The sequence below is a fragment of the Antedon mediterranea genome, chromosome 8, assembly GCF_964355755.1.
Source record: "Antedon mediterranea chromosome 8, ecAntMedi1.1, whole genome shotgun sequence".
Taxonomy (NCBI): domain Eukaryota; kingdom Metazoa; phylum Echinodermata; class Crinoidea; order Comatulida; family Antedonidae; genus Antedon; species Antedon mediterranea.
In genome coordinates, this window is record NC_092677.1 from 14,355,213 (window position 1) to 14,383,135 (window position 27,923).

At 34.4% G+C, this 27,923-nt stretch overlaps 2 protein-coding genes across 2 annotated transcripts in view; one reads left to right on the plus strand and one right to left on the minus strand.

The window, feature by feature from the left end:
- The first annotated feature begins 8,177 nt into the window (after positions 1–8,177).
- On the plus strand, positions 8,178–8,609 carry LOC140057638 (uncharacterized). The gene has a single exon (XM_072103354.1). The coding sequence runs from the start codon at positions 8,178–8,180 to the stop codon at positions 8,607–8,609; it is 432 nt and encodes a 143-aa protein (XP_071959455.1).
- An 870-nt stretch (positions 8,610–9,479) lies between these two features.
- The window catches only part of LOC140056871 (uncharacterized), a 28,152-nt gene continuing 9,708 nt past the window's right edge, over positions 9,480–27,923 (minus strand). The window contains exons 2-17 of the mRNA XM_072102382.1: positions 27,237–27,512; positions 23,598–23,843; positions 23,253–23,359; positions 19,919–20,007; positions 19,207–19,236; positions 18,656–18,748; positions 18,177–18,284; positions 17,498–17,524; positions 16,992–17,009; positions 12,988–13,089; positions 12,436–12,494; positions 11,845–11,957; positions 11,237–11,445; positions 10,469–10,691; positions 10,165–10,193; positions 9,480–10,045 (exon numbers count right to left, since the gene is read on the minus strand). Coding sequence (XP_071958483.1) covers positions 9,984–10,045; positions 10,165–10,193; positions 10,469–10,691; positions 11,237–11,445; positions 11,845–11,957; positions 12,436–12,494; positions 12,988–13,089; positions 16,992–17,009; positions 17,498–17,524; positions 18,177–18,284; positions 18,656–18,748; positions 19,207–19,236; positions 19,919–20,007; positions 23,253–23,359; positions 23,598–23,843; positions 27,237–27,494 — 1,773 coding nt within the window. The 5' untranslated portion in view covers positions 27,495–27,512 and the 3' untranslated portion in view covers positions 9,480–9,983. The remainder of the gene's footprint in view (positions 10,046–10,164; positions 10,194–10,468; positions 10,692–11,236; positions 11,446–11,844; positions 11,958–12,435; positions 12,495–12,987; positions 13,090–16,991; positions 17,010–17,497; positions 17,525–18,176; positions 18,285–18,655; positions 18,749–19,206; positions 19,237–19,918; positions 20,008–23,252; positions 23,360–23,597; positions 23,844–27,236; positions 27,513–27,923) is intronic.

The following is a 27,923-nucleotide window of genomic DNA, read 5'->3' on the forward strand; positions in this document are numbered from 1 at the left end:
TATACCATTGTTTATGCTTGCACAATAAGATGTATACATTTATAGACATAGGTAAGTACTTAAGTAATATAAGTAAGTAATTAATAATAGTAGAAAAATACATTTTTTTAATCCGTGTTGTAAAATAATAGTGTTAATATAAACATTTATAATTAAAGAAGATACAATTCTATCCAAGATCGAAAGTAACACTCGAGCCTAGGTAAGCATGCATACAGTATACTTGGCAAAAACACCTGTGTGGTTGTAAAGAATGCACACCATTCAATAACAGTAAGCCCTACAGGTGGTGCGAGCGAGCGCTTAGACACTAAATTGAAGAGCTTGCATTAGAGTGTATTAATTTATTGGGGTATTTGTGAAAGAAGATTACCTATGACTTGCTCTACATTGATTTATTTTGAAATGTGTATAATAAAACAGTACTTGTCGTTAGATCAAAGACGTCAACCGAATTGAGAATAATGTACAGTGATATACGTAAGCATTTTACCCAACCAATCAGAACTGGATTGACATCTTTGCTTTATGTTACGTAGGCCTACACATAAGGAAAACAATAAGAAGACTAGATTGTGTAGGATTACGCTTACTAACTGTATATTTTATTGAAATTTAGAAAACGATAACAAATTATTCGACAACAACATGACTAGGCTTATGAATATTCAAAATATTGAAATTATATTTATTACGTGTTATTTATGTAATTTGTGAAATCTTACAGTGTCGCCCTGAATTATTCAAATTATCAATTAAATTCTCTTTTAAATAGTTTGACCTAATACATACAGTAGGATCTACTGCTTTAGTATGACATGATGATTTAGGTGACACTTCTATTAAGGGGACACTTTCCCGTGAAACATACAAGGCTCAATATATGGACCAATCCCACAGTTTCATCAAAGAACTTATAACACAAGAATCTCCTGTTCGTCCGAAGCGCATAACAATTTCGAAAGGCATTGTGGGATAGAATAGAGCTAATGGGTGGCGCCATTGTGAGCCATGGAGTAGGGCGCCCGCATCAAATTAGAAAGTCAAAATCATAGAGGGGATCTGCTAATACTCTAGGGGGTAGAGTAATTGACTTCCTAGTTTGGAGGGAGCGCTGCTCCATGCTGTGAAATGGCGTCGCCCAGTTTGACCTTTTAACCCTGTACTTCCGATACTGTGTTTTGAATGCAAATTGGAGATTCTTGTGTTATAAGTTCTTTGGTATCATCCTTTTAAGGTAGGTCTCGAATGTGTCCCCTTAAGCTTGGTTCCCACTAGAACGTAACGCAAGGACGTAAACGCAACGCAAGCGTTTTAACCAATGACAAGCGAAGTTATAGACAGTTAGCAATCACAAGCGAATAAGCCATCGCTTGTGATTTGTCAATTCACTTGCGTTGCGTTACGTCCTTGCGTTGCGTCGCTAGTGGGAACCACGCTTTAATAGGGGTTCTACTGTAAATAATAATAAATACAATAATATAAGGCGAGCTTCGTAGCATTTTTTATCAAATAAACAGGGCTAGAAACATCGTCATTTCAGTCCGTTTGATTGCATAGATCTAGTATTTCAACTTATGTAGATACGTTCAGTACACTGCGTGACCGTAACGCCAGGACAACTAATAATGCGTTTTGTCCGACGTCGTAAAATTAAATTATTTGCATATAAATAATGACGATTCTTTTTAAAATTAATTTATAAACTATATGTACACTACATATTCACAAGTACGATTTAAGCAACACAACTTTTATGCTTGTCGAAATAGGCTAAGCATCTGACCCAGGTGTTTGAGAGGGGTTTACAGTACCGTAGGTTGTGGTGAAGGTTATTTAGATGATAACGTAATTAACGCACCAGCCACCGATCGCCAATAAAATTTACCGAATTGAGATACTTCTCTTGAATGTATTTAGGCCTAACTGAAGTAATTAAACACACCTAACCATTTCTTATTGCAAAATGCCCTGTTTTACTATTAATTGTTGAAAATTAGAATAGAATAAATGAGCCTTATAATTAAAGAACACAATATTATTTAATAATAATACTGACTGTTCCGGAGATAATAAGACTGATAGAGGGCGCCAGATATTTGGTTGCCAGGAGGAATAGGAGGTGATTTGTACTGATGTAATGTTTGAACAGGGAGTTGTTAATATTATCTAATAACAACTCCCTGGTTTGAACACGTTCGAAGTTTATACGAAATAAAGTGACAGTATCTGTGAAATTCTTCCGTATTGAATTGAATTGAATTATAATTATGATGGTTGAGACTTCTCCATAACATTTTGGTAGCAGAGCGAGGTTTGTAAAAAGAAAATATGGCCATGCCAATTAATACTTTGAGGAGGCAATTAGGCCAAAGATATCGATACATAAAAGACCTCGTAGAAGAGGCCCGGAGAGTACTCAACATAGACCTACCGCTAAGACTAGGCCTAGGCCCAGCAGCGATAAAGAAAAGCACTTATGTTGAGATTGAAAAAAATTACAAACTTAAAAACGCTGTTGGTGAAGTTTGAAACATACACAGAAGTGAATAATAAATTACTAAATGAAGATCAAGAAAACGAAGAACAGTTACGTGAGTACGAAGAACAATAATATGATAGTATCGAGAATATGATTGATGACACGGTCGCAGCACTTGCGGCACGTGAGAAAACATTGCTTACCCTGACAACCGAGTCTAGGCCCTATACTAATACTAGTAATGTTTTAGGAGGCAACACACATGAGTCTGTAATCAAAGCTGAACAATATAAACTGGAAAACGAGATAGAAAAGCTAACATTAGAATTAGATGATGAGTTATCCCAACTGAATTCTATTACAGTACAGAAAAAACAACAAAAGGCCAACTCCAATAATATTAAGCCAACAGTTAAACGATCATCCATCTCAAAACTGGACTACACCTATAACTCATCATCCGTCTACTACTACACAAAATATAAACCAAATTCCACAATACATGCCAGTGCCGCCAATACATACAAGTACAACTACTAAACAAAGGGCAAGTGGACTCGAAACAGACACGCATTTCCAATGCAGCAATGGACCACAAATGCACACGCATGTTCCTGCTCAACTCTCAGGGGATGCATGACGACTGCTCACACGTGTAAAGATACCACAGTTTGAAGGAGATAAAAGAAATTATGAATGTTGGAAATCGTTTATGGCATGTGTTGACAATACAAACTCCACAGCAGAGTATAATTATTAAGACTAAGGGACAGCTTGGTAGGAGAAGCACTAAAGGTAATAGAAAGTTTAGGACATTCAGCCAATGCATATACAGTCGCAAAAGAAAGATTGGAACGAAAATATGGTCCAAGTTTCACCGTTGGGCGTTTGACAATGGATACACTCAAAACACAAACTCCATGAGAAAATTCATTAATCAAGAAGCAATGTTCTTAACTACTGCATGTGAGGCAGTTGATGGAATCGGGAAAGAAAACAAGAATATCAGAACATTTGTAACAGATACAGAAACCAGCAAAACCCAAAAGACTTGGCGAGACTGTGTAGTCTGTGGTGAAGGACATGCACTATATGCTTGTTACAAGTTTAAAGAATTGAACGTCGATCAACGATGGAACAAAGTGAAAGAAGAAAAGGCATGCTTCTGTTGTTTAAGGGGAGGACATTTAAGAGACGAGTGTAAACGAAGTAGAACATGTGGATTGAGAGGCTGTCGCCGAAAGCATCACCGTCTACTTCATGATCCAGATTACAACAAAAACCAAAACCGGACCTAATAACAACATAGATGCCGATGATGAACCTTTAGTCACTCAAACTCATAATAATAATAACACCGCAGTCAGTCAGCATAGTCCATGTTCGGAAAATATGCAACCGAGTGCTAGCCCTGAAAATACGCTCCATAGTTTTGATCATGTAGATGAAAACCCAACAACCATGAAAACGGGACATAGTAGTGAATCTGTAGCTCTTCGAACGATACCGGTATTTGTATGTAAAGGTCAGAAGAGAATTAAAATAAACGCTCTCCTTGATGAGGCAAGCAGCAACAGCTATTTAAATGCGGTTATAGCAGCAGAATTAGGACCCGAAGGTCGCACGGAACGGGTGAGAGTTAATGTTTTAAATGGAGTACAAGAAACACTGGAAAGTTCTTTAGTTGAGTTGGGAATCGGCAGTCTTGATGGTAAAATAATGAAACAGATATCAGCATATACAACAGAAAAAGTCACTGGAAATATGCATGCAGTTGATTGGACCATCAAAAAACAGTAATGGAGCCATCTGAAAAATATTCCGTTCTCAAGAAGAGCAGAAAAAAAGTTCACGCTGCTGACTTACTAATAGGAGCTGACCAGGCCGAACTTATGTACTCAATACAAGAAGTAAAAGGAAATCCGGGAGGCGATTTTTTTTTTCGTACATAAGTTGGGGACCCCCTCATGAAACGTCACAAAATAAACATGAATAATTCATCAGTTAAATTTTCTTGTTCCGTGTGCACCCAAGCGTATAGCAACAAGAAGTGATTACACAAGTGCCGTACGATTCTAGGCCTATCTCCGCTGTTGTTGTGGCGTGCGATTTCATAGAAGAATAGCGGCGTTTTGTGTGGATTGTCGAAATAATCAGCCTTTAGTTTATGGTGTTTTTAATATAATTTATTACTAAAGAATTACGTGTTAAAATTATAGTTTCTTTTAATACTATTAGGCCTAATTATTAGTCTCTAAACCCCGCTCTAAACCCATGTCTATTCTAGTACTGTAGTAGCTGTGTGGGTGTATGTGAGGTGTGTGTGTTAGGTATGACCAAAGATAGTTACACTATCTTTGGTATGACACAATCCGAGTAATAAGTCAGCAAAATTAAACAATAAACATTACACAAAAATACATTTTTTATTCTCGTGAGTCAAATCTTCCCATCTCATGTGTTCATATATACGCGCATTTTTAAAGTTCCTTTGAGTACATGCATGTTGTTTGATAATAAAATAGCAGAATTAAAAAAATACAGTACACAATTATACACATTCTTTATTCTTGTGGGTCTAAGCTTTCTGTCCAATGAATTACTACTTAGTTTAATGTCTTGCCTAGCTGTCCATTAGCCTCGACTCGACACATTTTGTGTGAAGAAGAGTGCGCGAAGGCAATCACGTGAATTGACTTAGAATCCTAGGCCTACTGTAGAAAGTATCGTATCGCAGTTGTGTAATCACTTCTTGTTGCTATACGCTTGGGTGCACACGGAACAACAAATTTAACTGATGAATTATTCATGTTTATTTTGTGACGTTTCATGAGGGGTCCCCAACTTATGTACGAAAAAAAAATCGCATCCGGGAGAACCGATAGCTAGGTTAACCCCACTTGGATGGACATGTATCGGCAATCTGGGTAGTACACCAACAGAAATTGAAACAAACTTTACATTCTTCAGCAAGCCAAGTGACGAAATAACGAAGTTAATACATCAATACTGGGATATACCAAACATACCAGAAAATATTCACACTATCAATCAAGACAAAAAAACAACCCTGGAGACGACTGAAAAATCACTGTCTTACCAAGATGGCAGATATAGCATAGGTATCCCATGGAAGAGTGAAATCAAAACTCAGCAAATGCCAGACACCTATCCCGTAGCAGAACAGCTTCTTCGGAACACAGAAAAAAGGTTACTAAGATCACCCCTGCTGGCAAAATCATATGATGAAATAATTCAAAAACATCAGGAAAATGGGTATATCCGTAAAGTGCCGCCAGAAGAGAAAACCCCCAACAACGTATGGTATCTGCCTCACTTTCCCATTATACGTCCAGAGAAACAGACTACAAAGATCAGAATCGTATTCGACGCTGCAGCTCAAACTCAAGGTAAATGTATGAATGACTACATCTTTACCGGCCCAAAACTCCAGAATGATTTGATAAATGTAGTAGCTATTATGTGTGACATAACTGAAATGTACCTACAAATTCCACTTTCTACTGAAGACCGACCATATTATCATCGCTTTTTGTGGAGAGAGAATGACACAGCTCGAATTCCAGATGTATGAGTTTCAACGAGTAGTGTTTGGAGTCAATTCATCCCCATTTATGGCACAGTATGTAGTAAAAAGACATGCCCAGCGGTATTGTAACGAATTCCCGCTTGCAGCGAAAACAGTGCTCAAGAGTACTGTACATACATGGATGACAGCATGGATTCTACAACAAATGTAGAGACAGGGATACAACTTTATAAAGAATTATCACAGCTGTGGAAACGAGGTGGAATGCATGCCAGAAAGTGGATATCAAACAAGATTGAGATACTTGAAATAATTCCACAAGATGATTGTCCTACCGAAGTTGACTTAGATAAAGGGGATCTTCCTCAGGTGAAAACTCTAGGCATTCAATGGTCACCTAAGGAAAATTATTTTACATTCAAAGTAAATACATCAGTAGTTGAAGGAATTACGTGGACAAAAAGAGGATTTTTGAAGAGGATCGCATCATTGTTTGATCCTCTTGGACTACTTGCACCGAACCTCATTATAGCAAAGACTTTACTTCAAGAAATATGGATAAAGGGGTGTGAATGGGACGACCCCCTGGATTTAAACATTGCCAATAAAGCAGATCAGTGGATTAAGAACCTCCAACAGCTACAAGATTTGCAAATTCCACGTTGTGTACGCTATGATCAACAAACAAAAGATGAGCAACTCCATACATTTTGTGATGCATCGGAGAAGGCGTACGGAGCATGTGCCTACTTACTCTATACGTACATGGATGGAAGTCGTTCATGTGTTCTTGTGGCATAAAAATCTCGAGTAGCACCACTAAAAGCAGTAAGCATCCCAAGACTAGAGCTGATGGCAGCAGTTGAAGGACTTCAACTAGCACAGAAGATTGGTGAAGCCCTACAAATTGATCAACAGCAGTGGACCATGTGGTCTGATAGTATGGACACATTGTATTGGATTAGGGGTATGAGCAGGAGGTTTAAGCCTTTTGTTGCCAATCGAGTAGGGTTAATCCAAGAAAGAACTGATCCTGCACAATGGAAATATGTACCGACAAAAGAAAATCCAGCAGACTTGCTCACAAGGGGTATACAGGTATCAGATTTAGCCCAAGAAACTAAGTGGTGGAATGGACCAAACTTTCTGTTACAAGAAAATTCAGAGTGGCCTAAATGCAAAATATACGCAAACGTAGAGAACAATTGCGAAATGAAAACTTCGTTTAATGAGAACAAGGCCAACAGCCATTAAGTCGCGTGCTACAATGCATAGTGATACCGGACCGACAGACAGACCGACAGACCGACAAACAGACCGACAGACAGACCGACCAACCGACATAGTGAACTATAGAGTCGCGTCCACGCGACTAAAAATCAAGAGACATTTTTTGTTGTTGATAATCAATTTGCAAATAGTCGACTGGAACCTACGCGATATTCGTGTTGGACTAGATTGAGCAGAGTCTACGCAACCGTTATTCGTTTTCTACAAAACTGTAAATTACCTGTTACACATCGCCACTTCGGAGGAAATTGTAGAAGCCCAATGCAGACTAGTCAGGAAATTTCAAAGTGAGACATTTGGGGATGAAATAAAAGCTCTAAAATACAAAAAAACAAATTCTCCATGGATCCAAGTTACTACCATTAAATCCAATGATTGATTCAGATGGCGTATTAAGGTGTAATGGCCGGATCCGATACAGTGAATGTATTGCCTGGGAAACTAGATACCCTATTATCTTACCGAAGATCATCATATCAGTCAATTTATAATAATAGATGCACATGAACAAGCATTACATTCGGGGACAAATTATGTTCTATCCCAACTGTCAAGGAAATACTGGATTATATCGGCTCGAGAGGCAATCAGAAGCTGGGAGAAAGAATGCTATGAATGCAAAAAGAGAAACGCAAGACCAATTCAGCCAAAGATGGCACCACTTCCGAAGTATCGATTAGGCACATCTCTCCGTGCTTTTACCTAACATCTCAGTTGATTTTGGTGGACCATTCATCACAATACAGGGACGAGGAAGGGCAAGAGTGAAAAGATACTTGTGCTTGTTTGCATGCCTAGAGGTACGTGCAGTACATCTAGAAGTAGCTTGGAGCCTGGACACAGATTCATTTCTCAATGCATTTTTTAGAATGGCGTCAAGAAGAGGTATGCCTGAGCGTTCTATCAGATAACGGAACCAACTTCGTGGGAGGAAATAATGAACTAAAAGAGCTGAGAAACTTGGATAATCATATAACCACCGACAAAACAGCAGCCCATGGAGTAAAATGGAGATTCAATCCACCAGGAGCGCCCCATTTCAGTGGAGTGCATGAAGTTATGATAAAAGCAGCTAAGCGGGCGATAAAAGCGATATTAGAAAACGCTGACATCACTGATGAAGAGTTAATCAGCGCCGTAATTGGACCGGAAGGACTGATAAACTCAAGACCTCTCCATGCTCTAACATACCAATCGGCAAGTCCTAATGATGTAATTCCTTTGACACCTAATCATTTTATTCACGGTCAGATAGGATCAGAGGGAAGTTTGCACCCGAAGCTGTAGATCGAACAAAATTTAATTTAAAAAAAACGCTGGAGAAGAGTACAAGAGCTGGTACGACATTTCTGGTGTCGATGGCTAAGAGAGTATCTGCCGGCTTTGAACTCTAGAAAAAAGTGGAATCGATCAACGAACAATCTACGAGTGGGAAATGTAGTGTTGGTCTACAGCCCCGATACACCCAGAGGAAAGTGGCCACTTGGTATAATTCAGAAGGTGTTTCCAGCTGAAGACGAACAAGTCCGTGGAGTAGAGGTGAAATTTAATGATGGGATCATAACTCTACCAGTCAATAAACTATGCCCACTAGAATGCACCGAGGAGCAGAACTGAACTTTGCTAATGAAAGAACTGTATAATTAACATTTTAATTTAGTAGCGTATAATAAAAAAAATAATCAATACTAATAAAACTGGAAATGTCATGTACCGACGTCGCCATAATTAGGCCTATCAATGTTCTGTTGCCTAGTGTTGAGGTTTTGTTTGTTGTTAGTTACAAGATTAAACCGTAAAAATTGAATGCTATAGGTTTTCCAGCATGTTAAGTTAATAATAATACAGAATAGAAAAAGTAGTTAAAATTCAGTTACTAAAAAAGTATAAGATGATTTTGTTGAGACCAGTTTGCGTTAGGCCTACATTACGAATTTCTATAGATTTAGAAGTTGTTGAGAATAATTTTTTGTTTTTAATTGAGTTTGACATCAGTCTGTCAAGAAGGGGGAGGATGTTCCGGAGATAATAAGACTGATAGAAGGCGCCAGATATGTGGTTGCCAGGAGGAATAGCAGGTGATTTGTACTGATGTAATGTTTGAACACCTTCGAAGTTTATACGAAATAAAGTGACAGTATCTGTGAAATTCTTCCGTATTGAATTTAATTGATGGTTGAGACTTCTCCATAACACTGACGATAATAAGACACTGGACGGAATGTTAAATTAATTAATTAGGGACTATTACTTGTTACTTGTTTGCATAGCTATCCCCATTATTGGGGACATTTCGCCGTCATTGACATTATGTTGACCTAGCACAACAATGAGAGACATTAATTTTGATGAGAAGGTCATGGGACACTAATTAATTTTAAAACAACTAAAAATCTGAGACCTGTAATCCTTGGTAGGGACCATGACGGGTACTCTCCCTCCGGGTCAAAGGGATCCCGAAACTCATCGGTGGGCAGGGGCGCTCATCTCCCTGTTCAGGACTATTCCTGATGATTACCCAACCTATTTACATTTAAAATTAAACATCAAGACATATAAATTAATCAACTTAACTACTCAACTGAACTACTGGACATAGTAGTTATCATTATTTATTATTACTATGCAATTGTTACGCAATACAGCTTGGAAATCTGGTTGCTAAATATTGACGTCTTGTTGTTCCATATCCTCGATTTTGTTTTTGGATTTCGAAACTCGAACTTGAAAAAGGAAAAAAAATATATAAATTATTACATTTTAATTCAAATGTACTGATGATGATAATTTATAAATTATCACTATAAATGGAAAAACAATAGAAAACAATGTATCCCATTACCGTTTTCAACTTTTGTCGACTTCTTTCCCCTAAAAAATATAATAAATAAATAAAAATGAATTCAGATTGCTGCGTAGCATTTATTTATATTCCAGACAGCAATTTAATTGCAATCATTGCTTGTCAGATCCGAAAGTTCGTTGTTTGTCTACAAAGCATTGGCCTAAGACAACTTAGGGTAAGTTTACAGCTTTCGTTCTCTGCGGTTGAAATCAGTTATTACAGGCGATGATAGTAAACTGCATACTACGTGGGAGGTATTTTTTTTATCAAATGACAAGCATAATATAAACATTTGGTTTACCTGAAAACAAGGTACAATACACTGAATGCAGCGACAATAACGGCGATGACCACGATGACAATCGCCGCTATAACTCCGTCGGAGATGCCGCCGTCATCTTCATCTTCTTCTTCCTCAATTACTAATCCTCTTTGTACTTGTTCTATCGGTACGCCGATAGCTGCCGAAATGTCATTTACGCTATCCGTAATAACGGCTAGTAGGGTGTCTTGGTCAAAATATACTACGTAATTAAGAGAAATAATAATCGGTGACTCATGCGAGTTCGATATTGTTAATATTGTTATGTCCATGCGCTGGACATTCGGACGTACTTCCTCGCTCTATTCCTTTAGGTCGAGGTGACCTGACAATCTAACAACAGGATGCTGAGCTCCGGAGGTCAAAGAGTTTATCTGTGGCTGTGACACGATCAGTTCCACGCCCCTTAAGCTTGGTTCCCACTGGCGACAAGACGCAAGGACGTAACGCAGCGCAAGTGTGTTGACCAATGACGAGCGAAAGTTCGAATAATCCAAAGCTTTTGATTGGTCAACCCGTTTTCTAGTGGGAATCAAACTTTAACAGATACGCATGCCGCGGAGAATATGTAAATAGTAGAGTACTGTTGGTATTTGTCGCAGTCAGACATAAGATGAAAGGAGCTCTGTGTCTTGTTGTTAGAATGCTTTGACGTGACAATTCTGGATAGGTCGATTGATTCCTCCCTATTATTTGTACAGTAACCCAACGATACATACATTAATTTTTTTTAATTAAAATACGAACCTACTACATCTCTCTTTATTCTTTGGTTCAGCAATCGATCAGTATCTCGTCGTTTACGATTACCAGAGGAGCTCCCGGCTGCACACAGTTCGTTGTCCATTTCGGGTACAGCGTAAATCAGAATGTTGAATGAACTTGGATCTATACTTACGGGAAACCCATCTCCTACGTAGATGTCGTTTGTATCTATGTAGTTGTACGTTCCATCCCTGAAACGAAGAACAAGAAGATTTCTTTTGTGGTATATAATTGATGTACAACATGAAAAATGAATTAAATCAGATTTTGAATAGGTTTTTATGTAGTTTTAATAAAGTTAATCACCGGGAAAAATAATGTTTTCACTTATAAAATGATTAAATTCAACCAAAAAGCCCATGGGCTGATCAAAGTGGATAACTATTATGTGACATTAAAATGGTATATTGAACAAAAAAATGTTTTAAGAATTTTTTTTTAAGGGGACAATGCATCTATAATGATTACGCCTTGGTATGTTTTTTTTTATTATGTTTTGTATTAATTGGGTTGTATGATAGCATTTTAAAAACGGTAATAACACATGATACAATATAGGCATTTCATTGTTGTTTTCTCACGGGCATTACCCAGTTTTTGATCCACTAGATGGACAGCAGGTTTGGTAATTTTCGTCCAAATTGCAATATTCGTCAATAGCTGTTTTAACGGCGGCTAGCAAATCTGATTCAATACTGCTCCACTGAAAGTAAAATACAATAAAACCTTCATTAGGCGTGGTTCCCACTACGGACGCAACGAAATTACGTAAGCGAAACGTAATCAAGTGACCAATGATTGGATAGTCCATCGATTGTGATTGGTCAAATGTTTTGCATTGTTGTTGCGCTTACGTCCTACCGATTACGTTGCGCCTCCAATTCATCTTACGTACATCTGATTCATTGGATCGTAAGCTTGGTTCCTAGAGACGCAGCGCAAGGAGGTAGACGCAAATCAAGCGAATTGACCAATAAACCGACAGTTAGCACAGCTAACATAACTTTGTGATTGGTCAACTCGCTTGTGTTTAGTCTACAGTACGTCCTTGCGCTGTGTCTTTAATGGTATCCAGGCTAGTATAATAATGTTATCTAAATTTTGAAAAAAGCTTTACATATATATAAATTATAGGCCTATAATTATTTTCGCTCATGATTAATATTGAATTGTTTACTCACCGCTGATATCTCGGCTGTGATAGTGATTTGGACACCGTTTTGAACTTGTTCTACGTTTTCTGTAAGATCAAGTAAATAATTTTATAGTAAATTTAGGTCCTTTCCACCATAAGGGTTCGCCCCTGTTGCTTGACTGTGATGTATACAGTAATTTGTTAAATTGTACGTTTGTGTTTTAAATCGTAAAATCTAGGCATGTGTGTGTGAGACAGATATGTATTCTAAACTGATACTTTCCGTTTCTAGAGAATCAGACAGGACCTGATTTTCGATCTTCGGCGCATGAAATTTATTATAGGCCTACATTTCATGATTATGGCATAAATTATAACACAAGGGGCGCTATATAACCACGTCATATTTTGTCGAGGGTTTTCCACAAGTAACAGCTGTGTAGCTTAAAGGTTAGACTTCAGGTTGTAAAAACCAGAGGGTATGTTTAACAGCTGAGAGAGAATAATTAATTCTTGTACCATAGAGTCTATAAGTCCAAGCTTAGAAAAAAACGCTTCTGGGATTAGAGTTTGATACCGATAAGAAATCTAATCCTACCTTCACAATTATTGCCTTGATATTCACTTGTACATGAGCAACCACACGTGTTGCTGTTGATAGTCCCACCGTTTTCACATTCATTACTGCAGCCAGCAGCTTCTAAATAAAAATTAAATAAATATACTCAACCTTACATAAATAAAACCAACTTGCACTATCGTACGAATGTGAGATAAAATGTTAATTCAAACTTCAAACAAAAACTTTTAACAAACACCTTTAACAAAAACCTGAATTCATTATTCACACATCACATCATAATTTCATTTCATTTATTTCTCTCATAAACATTATACAATGAAAAATGCATATCAATAAAACACAAGGCCTGTTCACACTACACTATTTTGACAACAAATGTGATGTGTCTATATGGGATGATGATGATTTAATTTTACTACCATATTTAGGCACATCAATTTTGGACACACCGAACTAGTTTGATAGTGTAGATAGGATAGAGATTTAGTTATTTATCTAGGTTAGTGACCTATTCATAAACATTAATTGGTCCATTAAACCAATTTACCCGGGTAAATAGTCTGAACGGATTCACAGTCAATAAAAAAAACATTAAAAAGAGAAAGCAAAAACCAAAAGTAAACTGAATAATCAACAATCGCCAAGCAATTTACACATCAAACAAATTGGTGTTATGTTAAAGAAAAAACATCTGTAAACAAATATACACAGAATGTGTAATTAATTCACCAGTAGGCTGTTGATCTTGGGTTAAACCAGTGGTTGACATCGGTTCAATTGATTCTTGCGTTGTACCTGCGTATTTATTTAACATAAATGAAACAAACATGGCATTTGGCAACAAAAAACTTATAGCATAGAACAACATTAACACATGCGCTCGTAAAACAGAAACTTGATAGTAATATATATTATTTTAATACAGTATAATACTGTATATCAATATTTATATGGTTGAAGTTTGACGTTCGAAACAATGTTTCTGCGAAAAAATTAAGAAAATACATTGTGGTAATTTGTATCTGCCAGCATAATCTCTGTATTCCTCCTCTGTTTATGCTATTAAAATAGGTAAAAGAAAAGTAAAAGAAATGTTTACATGTTATTAGTTAAAAGAAATGTTTACATGTTAGTAAGCAAAAGAAATGTTTCAAAAGAAAATATTTTTTGTGTTATTACGTAAAAATCTCAATTCTTGAACATTTATTGGCATAAAGTGAGTAAAAAGTACAAAGTATATAAGTATGGGCCCAGGTTAGAAGTAGAACTTTTCTCACTAGGACCTACCTAGCAAAGACCCAAAAACAGATTACGATTAAACTAACCAAGTTATAATTACAATGTGTTATTAGACACCATTTAAAACTCAGGTACAGGCATGAATATCTGGTTAATTGTACATAAATCAAATATTTGTAATAGAAATCTAGACGAAAAAACATTAATTTCCCTTAAAATGGTCAAATACAAAATTCTGATATAAAAATCAGGAAGACTTTTTTTCAGTAGTTAGGTAGTTTAACCTAATGCAATAACATGTCTGGTGACTCCCTAGAAGGTCAAAAAAGATGGTGGATATTCAGTGGATAATTTTTGCTATAGCATAAAAATAAAACTCTGAAGTTGAATAAAAATACCAGAAACGTAAAATTCAAGTTAAATTATCTATATTTAATCATCTCATAAGATTTTTTACCACGTCGTTTATTTTTCATAGCTTTTTAAAAACGCCTCTATATTTACAAACATTTGTGTACAAAAGAATAGAGATTTTGCTGTGTAATTTGAATTACTGATAAGAAAGTGCTTATTTTCAACAAGCTCGTGTAACACAAATGAAATCCCAAAAATTATGAAACATAGTCAAACTATACATCGATAATTATTGGAATGTATGATCAATAGAAATTTTTTGCCCGCACCTGACCTTTAATATTTATACAATTTAATACAAAAAAACAATAGCACGGAATTGTATGTGTTAGTTAAATTGTGGACATGTTAAAGTAAAAGAACTGTTTACATGTAAAGTAAAAGAAATGTTTACATGTATATAAACGATATGTTGACATATTAAGTAAACGAAATGCTTACACGTTATTAAGTAAACAAAATATTGACATTTTATTAAGTAAAAGAAATGTTGACGTGTTAAGAAAAATAAATGTTGACATGTTAAGTAAACGAAATATTGACATGTTAAGTAAACGAAATGTTGACAAGTAATGTAAAGAAATGTTGACATGTTAAGTAAACGAAATGTTGACAAGTAATGTAAAGAAATGTTGACATGTTAAGTAAAAGAAATGTTGACCTGTTAAGTAAAGGAAATGTTGACATGTTAGGTAAACGAAATGTTGACATGTTAAGTAAAAGAAATGTTGACATGTTAAGAAAAATAAATGTTGACATGTTAAGTAAACGAAATGTTGACAAGTAATGTAAAGAAATGTTGACATGTTATTAAGTAAAGGATATGTTAACATTTTATGAAGTAAACGAAATTTGTACATGTTATTAAGTAAAAGAAATGTTACCCAGTTAAGTAAAAGAAATTTTGACATGTTAAGTAAAAGAAATGTTGACCTGTTAAGTAAAGGAAATGTTGACATGTTAAGTAAAGGAAATGTTGACATGTTAAGTAAAAGAAATGTTGACATGTTAAGTAAAAGAAATGTTGACATGTTAAGTAAAAGAAATGTTGACATGTTAGGTAAACGAAATGTTGACATGTTAAGTAAAAGAAATGTTGACATGTTAAGTAAACGAAATGTTGACAGGTTAAGTAAACAAAATGTTGACAAGTAATGTAAAGAAATATTGACATGTTATTAAGTAAAGGATATGTTAACATTTTATGAAGTAACGAAATTTTTACATGTTATTAAGTAAAAGAAATGTTACCAAGTTAAGTAAAAGAAATGTTGACATGTTAAGTAAAAGAAATGTTGACATGTTAAGTAATGGAAATGTTGACCTGTTAAGTAAAGGAAATGTTGACATGTTAGGTAAAGGAAATGTTGACATGTTAAGTAAAAGAAATGTTGACCTGTTAAGTAAAGGAAATGTTGACATGTTAGGTAAACGAAATGTTGACATGTTAAGTAAAAGAAATGTTGACATGTTAGGTAAACGAAATGTTGACATGTTAACTAAAAGAAATGTTGACCTGTTAAGTAAAGGAAATGTTGACATGTTAGGTAAACGAAATGTTGACATGTTAAGTAAAAGAAATGTTGACCTGTTAAGTAAAAGAAATGTTGACATGTTAAGTAAAGGAAATGTTGACATGTTAGGTATAAACGAAATGTTGACATGTTAGGTAAAAGAAATGTTGACCTGTTAAGTAAAAGAAATGTTGACATGTTAGGTAAACGAAATGTTGACATGTTAAGTAAAATAAATGTCGACCTGTTAAGTAAACGAAATGTTTACATGTTATTTAAGTAAAAAGATAACTAAAAGAAATTGTATTCTTCTTGCGTTGTAGGCCTACCTGTGTATATTTTTTACATAAACATGAATGAAGCTAACATGACGTTTTGGCAACACAAACATTATAGAAAAAAAAATGGAAACTATATTGTAATATCTATATATTAATATTAATACTGCATGTAGTTGAGGTTTGAAGTTTGAAAAACAATATTAACAATAATGTTGGGGCGAAAAATTAAGAAAACAAATGGTCGTAATTTGTATCTGTCAACAGCATCTCTGTTTTCCTTCCCTGTTTATAATCCCATTTCTCACAAAGCCATATTCCGATATTAATAATATTATAATCATAACCATGTCGGTGTGGTTTCCGAAAACACAGCCATCGTCTTCGGGGCTTCCTCCATCGTCGCGACTTTATTCACCATCAGCGTACGATACCAACACCACCCCCCCCCCCCCCCCACCACCAACAAATATTACCAACGCCCTCATCTTTACTGGGTTATTACAATTATGACCTTTGTTATCGTTACCCTGTACATAAAGTGATGAACACATTATAATATGTATATACTCACCACTATCATCTTCCTCTTCTGTTAAAATAAAAAACAAAAATTATATATTTTGGAATCGTAATTTCGTAGAATCTGACGTGGTCAACTTAGTTAGGAGAATATCAAATTGGCCTAAATGATTTAATGTTTTACAGAAATAAGTACTTCTTATTTATTTCCATATTTACTTCTTACTCCAATCAATTGGACGTTATTGTGTCAGAAGTCAATATTTCAACATTGATCATCATGATTATGATTACAATGACGTATTTCATTTCCGTATTTCCTAATTAAAGTGGATTCGTGGACCGTTCAACTATTATTATACGCTATAAATAATTACTCTCTTTATAGGTTGGTTTCATGGTTTCGCATCATTCGCACTACTACCGCGTGAAACAAATTTTGACAACGCGGTGCCATTGGATAGAACGAAATTATCGGCAAGAACGTGAATAATAATATTAATAATTAGCATTTACAGTAGTATTGATAAAAGGACGATAGGAATCAATTATACATACCACATACAAAATCATCTGGCAATGCACCTAAAAAAAAACATCTATTGTTTTATCGGTGTTCTATGTAATTTATCCGATTTACAAATAAATTGATCGCTTGTACATTTCAACGATTTATGAATTCGTTATGTTTATTGATTTAAGAATAAATAATTGTTAACGTTTGTTTTACAGGTGAATTTTCTATTTGTTTGGCAGGACAACTCTCAAATATCATGGAAAATTACTAAAATGGTGTACATGATCTCAGATATGTACGTGAAATCGGAAAGATTAATCGTTACAATGTCTAAATTCAAGATAAATGACGTAATTGTGGAGAAGAAAAGCAGAAGAGAGCTGTACTATGTTTATTAAGCTTGGAAATAACACATTAATATTGTAGTAAGTACGATCTCTTAATTTTATTTATTTTTTATTTAAATCCTAGTGGCCGTAATTTATTGTTTCTTAAAATATAAACAATAATTCACTTAAGTCATTAAGAAATTAAGAGGCACTTGTAAGGATGTTTCTATTCGCCTAGTTATTCGCGAGTTGACCAATGACAAGCGAAAAGTCAAATAATCCATCGCTTGTGATTGGACAAATCGCTTACGTTACGCTTACGTTCTTGCATTGTATTCACGTGGGAACCAAGCTTAAGTAACTACTGTATTTGAACATACTGTATACTTACTACATTCGTTACACATAAGTGGACATCCTTCTCGTACGTAGTCATAACCAGTGCATTGCGCTGGATACCATCCCGCATAACAGTAGGCATTAGTGTCTTCACATAGTTCTTTAAAAAAGAAAATAAAGTTTTAAACACTTAGTGTCCCGCAAAGCAACAAAATAAAGTCATAACTTTTAAAGGCCATCTTTCACCGCAAAATAAAATCAACAAAAACTTCTACAAATATGAAAAAAACCACAAAATAATGATTTTTTTTAAATAAAAAAAGACAAAATAAACGGTTAGGCCTACATTTAAACAGCGGTTGTCTTCCAGAAAATTGAGTCACGTTTAAAACTTTTTTTCATCTTCAAATTACGATTTATTGGGTAAATATTTACTTTTTCAGGGGATAATATTACGTTAATGGAAGTGATCGGGTCTAATTGTTGAGTTATTAAGAATTACAGTTCTCGGTCCGATCATGGCATACTTACCAGAGCAGTCATTCCCCATGTAACCTTCAGGACAGGTACAGTTGCAGTGAGTTTCACTCAATGTGCCGCAATTGGAACATTCTTGATTGCAAACTGTCGAATTAGAATCATAATATTCGATTAAAGGTAACTTCCTGGTCCACATACTCAATTACCAAACTGATATTTTGAAACAGCACCATATCAACCAGCGGATCAAATTAGACTTCCGCATTTTGTATTTTCTCCACTAATTATGCAAAATTTGAGATTTAACTACAATGCACTGTCAAGAGTGCTGCAGTACATTTATTTCATATCATGTGACACACACTCGTCCAATCAAATGACAAGCATCTCTGTTATCTCTGTGTTATAATACCGTATTATTTAACATTATCAATTATAAGTATATACATGAGTGCTTGGTAATGCGTTTTTTGAGTACATGTTGGAAATAAATAGTAAAAATAAACATACAAATAGGTTTTGGTTAACGAAAGAGAATGCATCATCATTTTTATTTTCAATGTTTCCTACTAATAAATAAATTTAAACGATTTTTAATTTACCACACGCTTCCTCGTGTTCTGTACACGAACCTGAAACGAAATTAAACAATAATTCAATAACAACACTACTTAAGATTTAATCAACCTCATTGTGCATAGGCCCACTTAAATTAATTGAAATCCTAACCATGTATTGAGTTGTGGTAGGCTATAACTAGTGTTTAAGAAAACTATATTGTGACTATACCGTACTAAGTGTGACTTGTGAACACGGCCACATTATCAAACTTTATGTGACAAAAAGCATGTGATGTGCCCATATATGGACACGATGACGTCATATCACTACCGTATTTGAGCACATTACACTTTTGTCCCATAAAGTTTGATAGTGTAGACAGATAATGAAGTTTTGGAGTGTGTCTGTTAATGCTGTTGGCTTTAGTTTTTTCGTCTATAGTTAGCATGTCGGTATACTGATTATTTTTTAATTACATTACTTTCATTTATTGAAACACTTGATTAGAAGTAAATATTGAGAAAGGTTGACTGATCTGCTCAAATGTATAAACAATAATAATTATGATGATAATGTCATAATGGAATACAGCGCTTAGATTATTTTAAACACAAATATTTACTATTTTTCTTTTTATGTATAGTTTTTCAAAAGTATAACAATGCTGCTAGATATACAAGCGCCACAGATTGTACGTTGACGAGTTTAGGTCTAAACGTATTTAGTCCACCATCTTAATGTACTTATACATACGGCATTGATTGTTGTAGCATTGTCCTGATCCAGAGGAACACTCAGTACAGCTTGATCCACTAAGGTATGGATGTCTCTGGTAGTTACCTCTGTAAAAATCACAATAAAATGTCATATTAAAATATTGGCATGATCGTGCCTATTAGTTACATGAAAGTGTGATGTGCTCAAATATGGTAGTGTTATGACGTCAACGTATATATATATATATATATATAATGCCATATCATATTTTTTGGCCACATAAAATTTGATAGTGTAGACAGAGCTAAAGATGGGAGCTTAGCAACGAGCCCAATTGATATTTTAAAAGAACAAATACAACATTTCGAAGGTTTATACGCAAAAAATTTTATAAACCCTGGAAAAATTACCTTTGAAAGAAATACCTTTGTAGTTCTATTATAAACAAGCTTTCAGAAATAGAAAAAGAAAATTGTGAAGGTTACATCACTATTGATGAATGTAAAAAGGCCATTTCAATGATGAAAAAAAAATAAAACACCAGGATCGGATGGTCTAAGTGTTGAATTTTATGTGTTCTTTTGGAATAATATTAAACATTTAATTTGCGATGCGTTAAATGAAAGTTATAATTCCCAAGAATTATCCTTTTCGCAAAAACGAGGTGTAAATCACCCTTTTGTTCAAGGATGGAGAAAGAGAAAATTTGAATAATTGACGTCCCATTACCCTCTTAAACACCGATTACAAAATGCTTGCACATGTATTAAGTAACAGACTTAAAATGGTTATTAAATCAATAGTAAGTTCAGACCAAAAAGGCTATATAAAAGGCCGTTTCGCTGGTGAAAACATTCGGTTAATAGAAGACCTGCTTTATTATACAGAATGTAATGATATCGAAGGGGCAATAATTACCTTAGATTTTAAGAAGGCTTTTGATTCTATTAGTAGAGATTTTATGTTCAATGTACTAGAAAAGTTTAACTTTGGAATGTTCTTTTGTAACTGGGTAAAAGTATTATATAATAAAGTTGAATGTGTCACAGTTAACAATGGTTGGGTTTCAAACAATTTTAAAATGGAAAGAGGTATTAGACAAGGTTGTCCTCTATCCGCTCTGTTATTCATTTTAGTGGTCGAAGTAATGGCATCTAGAATAAGAAACAAAGATGACTATAAGGGTATTAAACTTCCAAATAATGAAAATAACATAGAAGCTAGAATAAGCCAATTAGCCGATGATACTGTTTTGTATGTTGGTAATGACAAAAGTATTAAGTCAGCAGTCAGTGTAATTGAACTTTTTTTGTAAAGTATCTGGAATGACACTAAATAAAAAAAAACAATGCTTTTTGGATTGGTAAATGGAAGAACAGAATAGATAGGCCTTTAGAATTAAATTGGGTAAAACACCCGATCGAAATTTTAGGCATATATGTAGGGTATAATACAGAAGAATGTACCAGAAAAAACTGGGATGTTAAATTAATAGAGCTAGCAACGACTTTAAAGCAATGGAATGCTAGAAATCTCTCAATTTTTGGTAGAATAATAATCCTGAAAAGTCTTGCACTATCTAAATTAACATATGCTGCAAATATCACTGATGTTCCAAAATATGTATATACACAAGTTACAAATCTAATATATAATTTTATTTGGAACAATAAAAGGGAAAAGATAAAAAGAAAAACTCTAATTGGTGATGATGAGATGGGAGGCATTAAAATGCCTGATTTTACTCTTCATGTTAACGCACTCATGTGTGGCTGGTTAAAAAAAATTATGAATGATGATGGTGCTAAATCGAAAACTATTCCAATGTATTATATTAAACAAATATGTGATGTTAATGTTTTACTTAATATGTCATGTTATAGCATTATTGATGTTAATTCTGATAAAATTCCACGGTTTTACAAAAATATGATAAAAGCCTACATAAATTACAACAGAATCTCTAAAAAAAACCTGAAACTTATAACGATATAATGAATGAGCAACTGTGGGGAAACCACTACGTTAAACTAAAAAAAAAAACGCTTTTCTACAAGCATTGGATTGACAGTGGCATTATCAGTAGTATTAAAGACATTGTTAATAAGAACACTTTTTTAACATCAAACGAAATACTGGTGAAGCTACAATGTAAAACAAACTGGTTAAATGAGTATTTGTGCATTGTTAAGGCAATACCCATTCAATGGAAACGTGTTATTAAGGAGGTAGATACTTTCAATTGTGATGATAATGATGAGTTAGTTGGGACCAAGTATGAGATTAATACTTATACCAAATTAATATACTCATGGTTTGTGAAAGAATATTTCATTATTCCAATGTCACAATTAAAATGGGAAGAGTACTTGAATGAGAACAACATAGATTGGAAAACATCTTGGTTACGGAAAGTATGTAAAATGAAAGATAAGAAATTAGCACAATTCAATTATAAGATGTTACATAGAATACTGCCGACCAACAAACGGCTGTATCAGTGGAAAGTTAAGGAAACACAAACGTGTGACAAATGTGGAGAAATTGAAAATGAAAATCATTTGTTTTTTAGTTGTAGATTTATTCAGAAATTTTGGAGGAAAATGCTTAGTATCTTTGTAAGTTTAAACCACAATAATATATCAATTAAACAATCAATACTAGGAACGGGAGATAAGCTAATAGATTACATTTACACTTTTGCAGCATTTACTATTTATAGAATAAAAATGTTATCAGCACTAAATAAGCCAGTGGGTAAATCGTTATGGAATTCATTTAAAAGCAATATGTGGTATATAACATTGAATGTGAAACATATAACAATAAAGAAACAAATATAGAAAAATGGATAGCTTTAAGAAATACTATTATGCTAATATAATTTCTAATTTGATACGATTATCAGAAAAGGAATTACTGTGATACGGGTTACTGGTGGTACTGAGCTATTATTGTTTTTTATTTTTTATCATGTATATAAATATATTGTATAATCCGGGTTGTAAAATGAAAACAAGCAAATGAAAATGTGTGAACTATTTTAAAACGGGATAGATGATAATGATGATCCTGTCAAGTGTATAGCAAAATATAAGAAAATTAATGAAAAAAGGAGTAATACAGAATTCGTATATGTAAAAATGTTACTTATGAACTGTAACTACATTTACAAGTTAAATAATACGATTTTATGTAATATGAGATAATATGAATGTGAATTAAAGTGGTGTTTGCGCCACAAAAGAGAAGAAAAAAAAGTGTAGACAGAGCTTAATACAAATGTGAGGAATTTTACAATAGTTGACTATATCGAATCGATTTTCGAATGTTATTTTTTGTTCGAAACATATAATAAAAATAAACTTACGCAGGCCCATAATTACACGTAAGTAACCAGGCATTTGTTTGCCCCTCGCTTGTTTCCGAACAGAATGTTATACCACAGCCTACTGCATAGGAGTCAGCCCAAACAACCTGCAATCAAGACAATCGGTGCATTGAAAATTCCGCTAACTATATTAGTCATTATTATTCAGATTAAAGCTTGGTTCCCACGCAAGGACGTAAGCTGCGCACGTACCGCAAGTTAATTAGGCCAATCAGGACCGTCGCCAGTTATTGGTCAACTAGCATTCGGGGGAATTTGAGCTTTCTTTTTAAAGATGTGTAGGCCTATTATCTATACTTTTTAATTTAATTATGACTTTCTAACCTGGGTATAATGTCCACAAACGCCGGTACAAGCCCTTGATTCGTACGTATACATGCTCACTTCATTGTACCAGGCTTGCGTAGCACCGACTCCATCAGGTTGGACATCGGCAGTACCGCTGCCAAGCCATAGGTTTTGCCCTATCGGATTAAATACAGATGTTGTGTCGCTGTCTGGTTGTCCATGATCCCAAGTACAAGTGTCCGACCACTCTTGAGCCAATGTCGCCAAATCATCATCCCATTTCTATGTTTAATTAATGTAAGTGAAAGTCAATGACATTCAATAATATAAATTGAATAACATCACTATTTAGAGTTTTAAAAATGTTAGCGTTGTGCGAGAGTTTATTAAGTGTCTGTGAGCATGGAGCTATAAATAGCTCCATGCTGTGAGTAAAGTAAAAAATATATACATACATCTAGAAAACTAACTACCAATTCATTTATATGTCTAATTTTCTCATTCCTATTTCGTATTTTCAATTATTATAATCTTTTTTTAAAGAAGTCCTACACCATATTTTCGAAGTGCTTATTTGGCGCAATTTTGTGATTTTTTTCTAATATTATTTATTCATTATAAATAAAGTCCCAAATTCTTATGTTTAATTAATATTATAAACAACTTAAAACGCGAGTAAGTCTACGTTAGCGAGACTACTATTTTCCTAATTAAATGATACCATTACCAAACACTTTAATAATTAATTATGATCTTTCTGCAACGACCCATAGTATTTGATTAATTGCAGACGAAATCAATACATCGAGTGTTCAAAGCTACCCTATTAGACAGGCGTTGGTAATCTGATGGTGAATTATTTATCAGTTTTTATAGGATTACAGCCCTTATACAACTATGTTATAAGGTTGCAGTACAAACATGTTGTTGGGGTTTTTCGGTAACTATACTACGATGTTTGCCGTATCAATTAGCTGTGTTGATGTATTGATTTTGATACTAATGATCTAAAGAGTAAAAAAGAGCAATCAATAAGTTAGTCATTTAGCTGATTCTAGGCAGCAAAAGTCATACTATGTACAGTATCATGTAACATTGTGTGACTCGACCCCACGTTTTCCCGATTCAAGCCCCCCGGCGCCCAGACCTCTAGACCACAGAGCTTTGGCTGATGGCTAGAAATAGGTTCAAGTCCCACATGAGAATTACTTGCAAATGTATTCACAAATGTACTTATTGTACAATTACGTAAGAATGAACAAACATCTGATCAATTAACTTAGCTCCATAACGTATAGTTTAAAAGTACTTATTATATCATCCTATTTTTAGTGTTTAAACAAATTATTATAGCCTAAAGGCCAATTTACACAGACGAGTGGTTACGGTAAGCGCGTAGGTTGTCCCACGTACAATTTGTATCTATCCTTTGTGGGTTTCCGCTCATCCGCCCTTTTTGTAAATGGTTGGTAAGAAATACTGTATATAGATAGACAGATTCTATATTGTTTTCCGCTTACTGTTTCCGACCACGTTAGACGAGACTATTATTTTCCTAATTAAATGATACCATTGCCAAACACTTTAATAATTAATTAGGATGTTTCTGCAACGACCCATAGTATTTGATTAATTGTAGACGAAATCAATACATCGAGTGTTCAAAGCTACCCGATTAGTAGACAGGCGTTGGTAATCTGATGGTGAAATATTTATCAGTTTTTATAGGATTACAGCCCTTACAACCATGTTATAAGGTTGCAGTACAAACATGTTGTTTTCGGGAACTATATGCCTACCACGATGTTTGCCGTATCAATTAGCTGTGTTGATGTATTGATTTTGATACTAATGATCTAAAGAGTAAAAAAAAGCAATCAATAAGTTGGTCATTTAGCTGATTCTAGGCAGCACAAGTCATACTATGTACAGTATCATGTAACATTGTGTGACTCGAACCCACGTTTTCCCGATTCAAGCCCCCCCGGCGCCCAGACCTCTAGACCACAGAGCTTTGGCTGATGGCTAGAAATAGGTTCAAGTCCCACATGAGAATTACTTGCAACATGTATTCACAACTGTACTTATTGTACAATTACGTAAGAATGAACAAACATCGGATCAATTAACTTAGCTCCATAACGTATAGTTTAAACAAATTATTATAGCCTAAAAGCCAATTTACACAGACGAGTGGTTACGGTAAGCGCGTAGGTTGTCCCACGTACAATTTGTATCTATCCTTGGTGGGTTTCCGCTCATCCGCCTTTTTTGTAAATGGTTGGTAAGAAATACTGTATATAGATAGATAGATTATATTTTGTTTTCCCGCTTACTGCTTCCGACCGCTCGAGTAAATTGTCCTTAACCTTAACGCCATATAGAAAACAAAAACAAACATACTGACAGAACAATGTAAACCAATGAGGCAGGATTACCTAAATGTTATAAAAACAAAATATCAGTCGACACGGGCTCTCCACAAAGAAATACATACAAAGAATAACATATTTTTAACAATTTAAAATTGCATGAAAATTATATATTTACCTTTGAACAATACTATGAAAGCCCCAGTGGTATAATGGTTAGGACAACTGCATATCAAGCAGACGGTCCGAGTTCGACTCTCGGTTGGGGCGACCTTTTCTCATTCTCACAGATTTCCTCATCTCTATCGTTTCAAATTAATTAATTAAATTTCAGTATATCACCGGACGGTTTAGAATTAATGTTCTTTGCCTAATGTGTTTACCTTAAATCAGTAAAATATGTCTTAATACTACGTTTGAAAGAATTACAATTAGTTTAATAACATGTGAATCTTTATCATAAAACTTTTCTGAAATAATCAATACATTCAGTACAAAAAAATAGGTAAATAATTTAGTTACATCAACGAGAAGGACACTTAATGCATACGGTACACTGTACATCTGAATAAAAACATTTTTTATTAAAAATGCAATTATCATCACACGCGATGTCATACTTAAGTAGTTTCATACAACTTTACAAATATTAGTTCTATTGGTTTTTTATAATTTTAAATAAAAATCAATGATCTAAAAAGCAATGCGATCATTTGTTAGGTTCTTAACTTTGCATCAATAAGTAATTAAATTAAAAAGTATGTTAACATCAATTACAAACGTACAGGCCTAGTGAAATTATAAATCTATTATTAACAATATAATTTTTTTTTTGAGAAATGTCTATAATTTGATGGGAATACGTGTTCGTAAGACACTTTTTATCACCGAATTCTCATCCATCTCATCATGTTGCGGGCCTATCTTAAATTTGAAAAAAAAAATAAATGGAATAATGAAAGAATATCAACTCTGAAAGAAAACAGAATTGATGATAATCGGAGAGCATTCTCCAATTTTGATATAACCCTAATCCTTTTATTTTTATTTGATGTTATGTGTACAGTAATTATCAATTACCATGGTAATAAACAATAATTGATTCTTATAACTGGTAAATGTCTGGTGTTTATTCGTTTATTTTCAAATTAATTAAATAGATCAATTTAAATTAATTAAATAATGTTACTTAAAAACTTTTAATGTTAGAATAAATTTTATTATAACGTTTCATGTACCATACGTTGATACCCCAGAAATTAGCAATGGCAAAAAGAGTGATTAAATTGCAAACAAAACTTGCCATAAATATCATATCCGATGCCTCCGGATTTACTCCTGATCTCAACTCATTGTGTTTGTCCAAAATCGCTTGTATTTCACTGTTTGAATATACCGTAGAGCGTCTTCTTCTTGAGTTAACTGTATCATTAGCTCGTTGCGTACTACCAACATATGGGTTAGGGTCTATTACTCCTACTGATGTGTAGATGATCTCTTTTGCGTAGCAAATACAACATACCCACGCTAACAACGGGATTACACACTGTCCTGCTCTCATCTTGGCTCTGACCTAAAGCTTTAAAAAAGACAATTAAAGAGAATAAATTAAATTAATAATCTTCATTGTTAATAGTGACAGCAATAAGTTCATTATAATAGGCAAGCTGTAATACAAGAGTGTTGTTAGGCTAGGTTTATGATCTGTTACGGTTGTCACATGTGATGAATATGTGACTCTGTATCACATAATTTTCCTTTGTTACTGTACAAATTATAGATATAGTACCGAATGGTAAATTCCCATAAAAAGCTACCGTACCGTACCGATATGTCACCAAAGTCCACTATAACTTGCATGAATTTACAAATCCACCAGCAAATTAGGTAACCAAGCCAATGTGTATCCAATATTTGGGGCAATTGTTTCACTCTTGCATGCACATTAGACCTACTCGATATCACTAATTATCAATAGGTTGCATGCCAA

What these genes read in the sequence shown, in the direction of transcription:
- LOC140057638 (XM_072103354.1), top strand. Translation starts at nt 8,178, where the DNA reads ATGCATTTTTTAGAATGGCGTCAAGAAGAGGTATGCCTGAGCGTTCTA.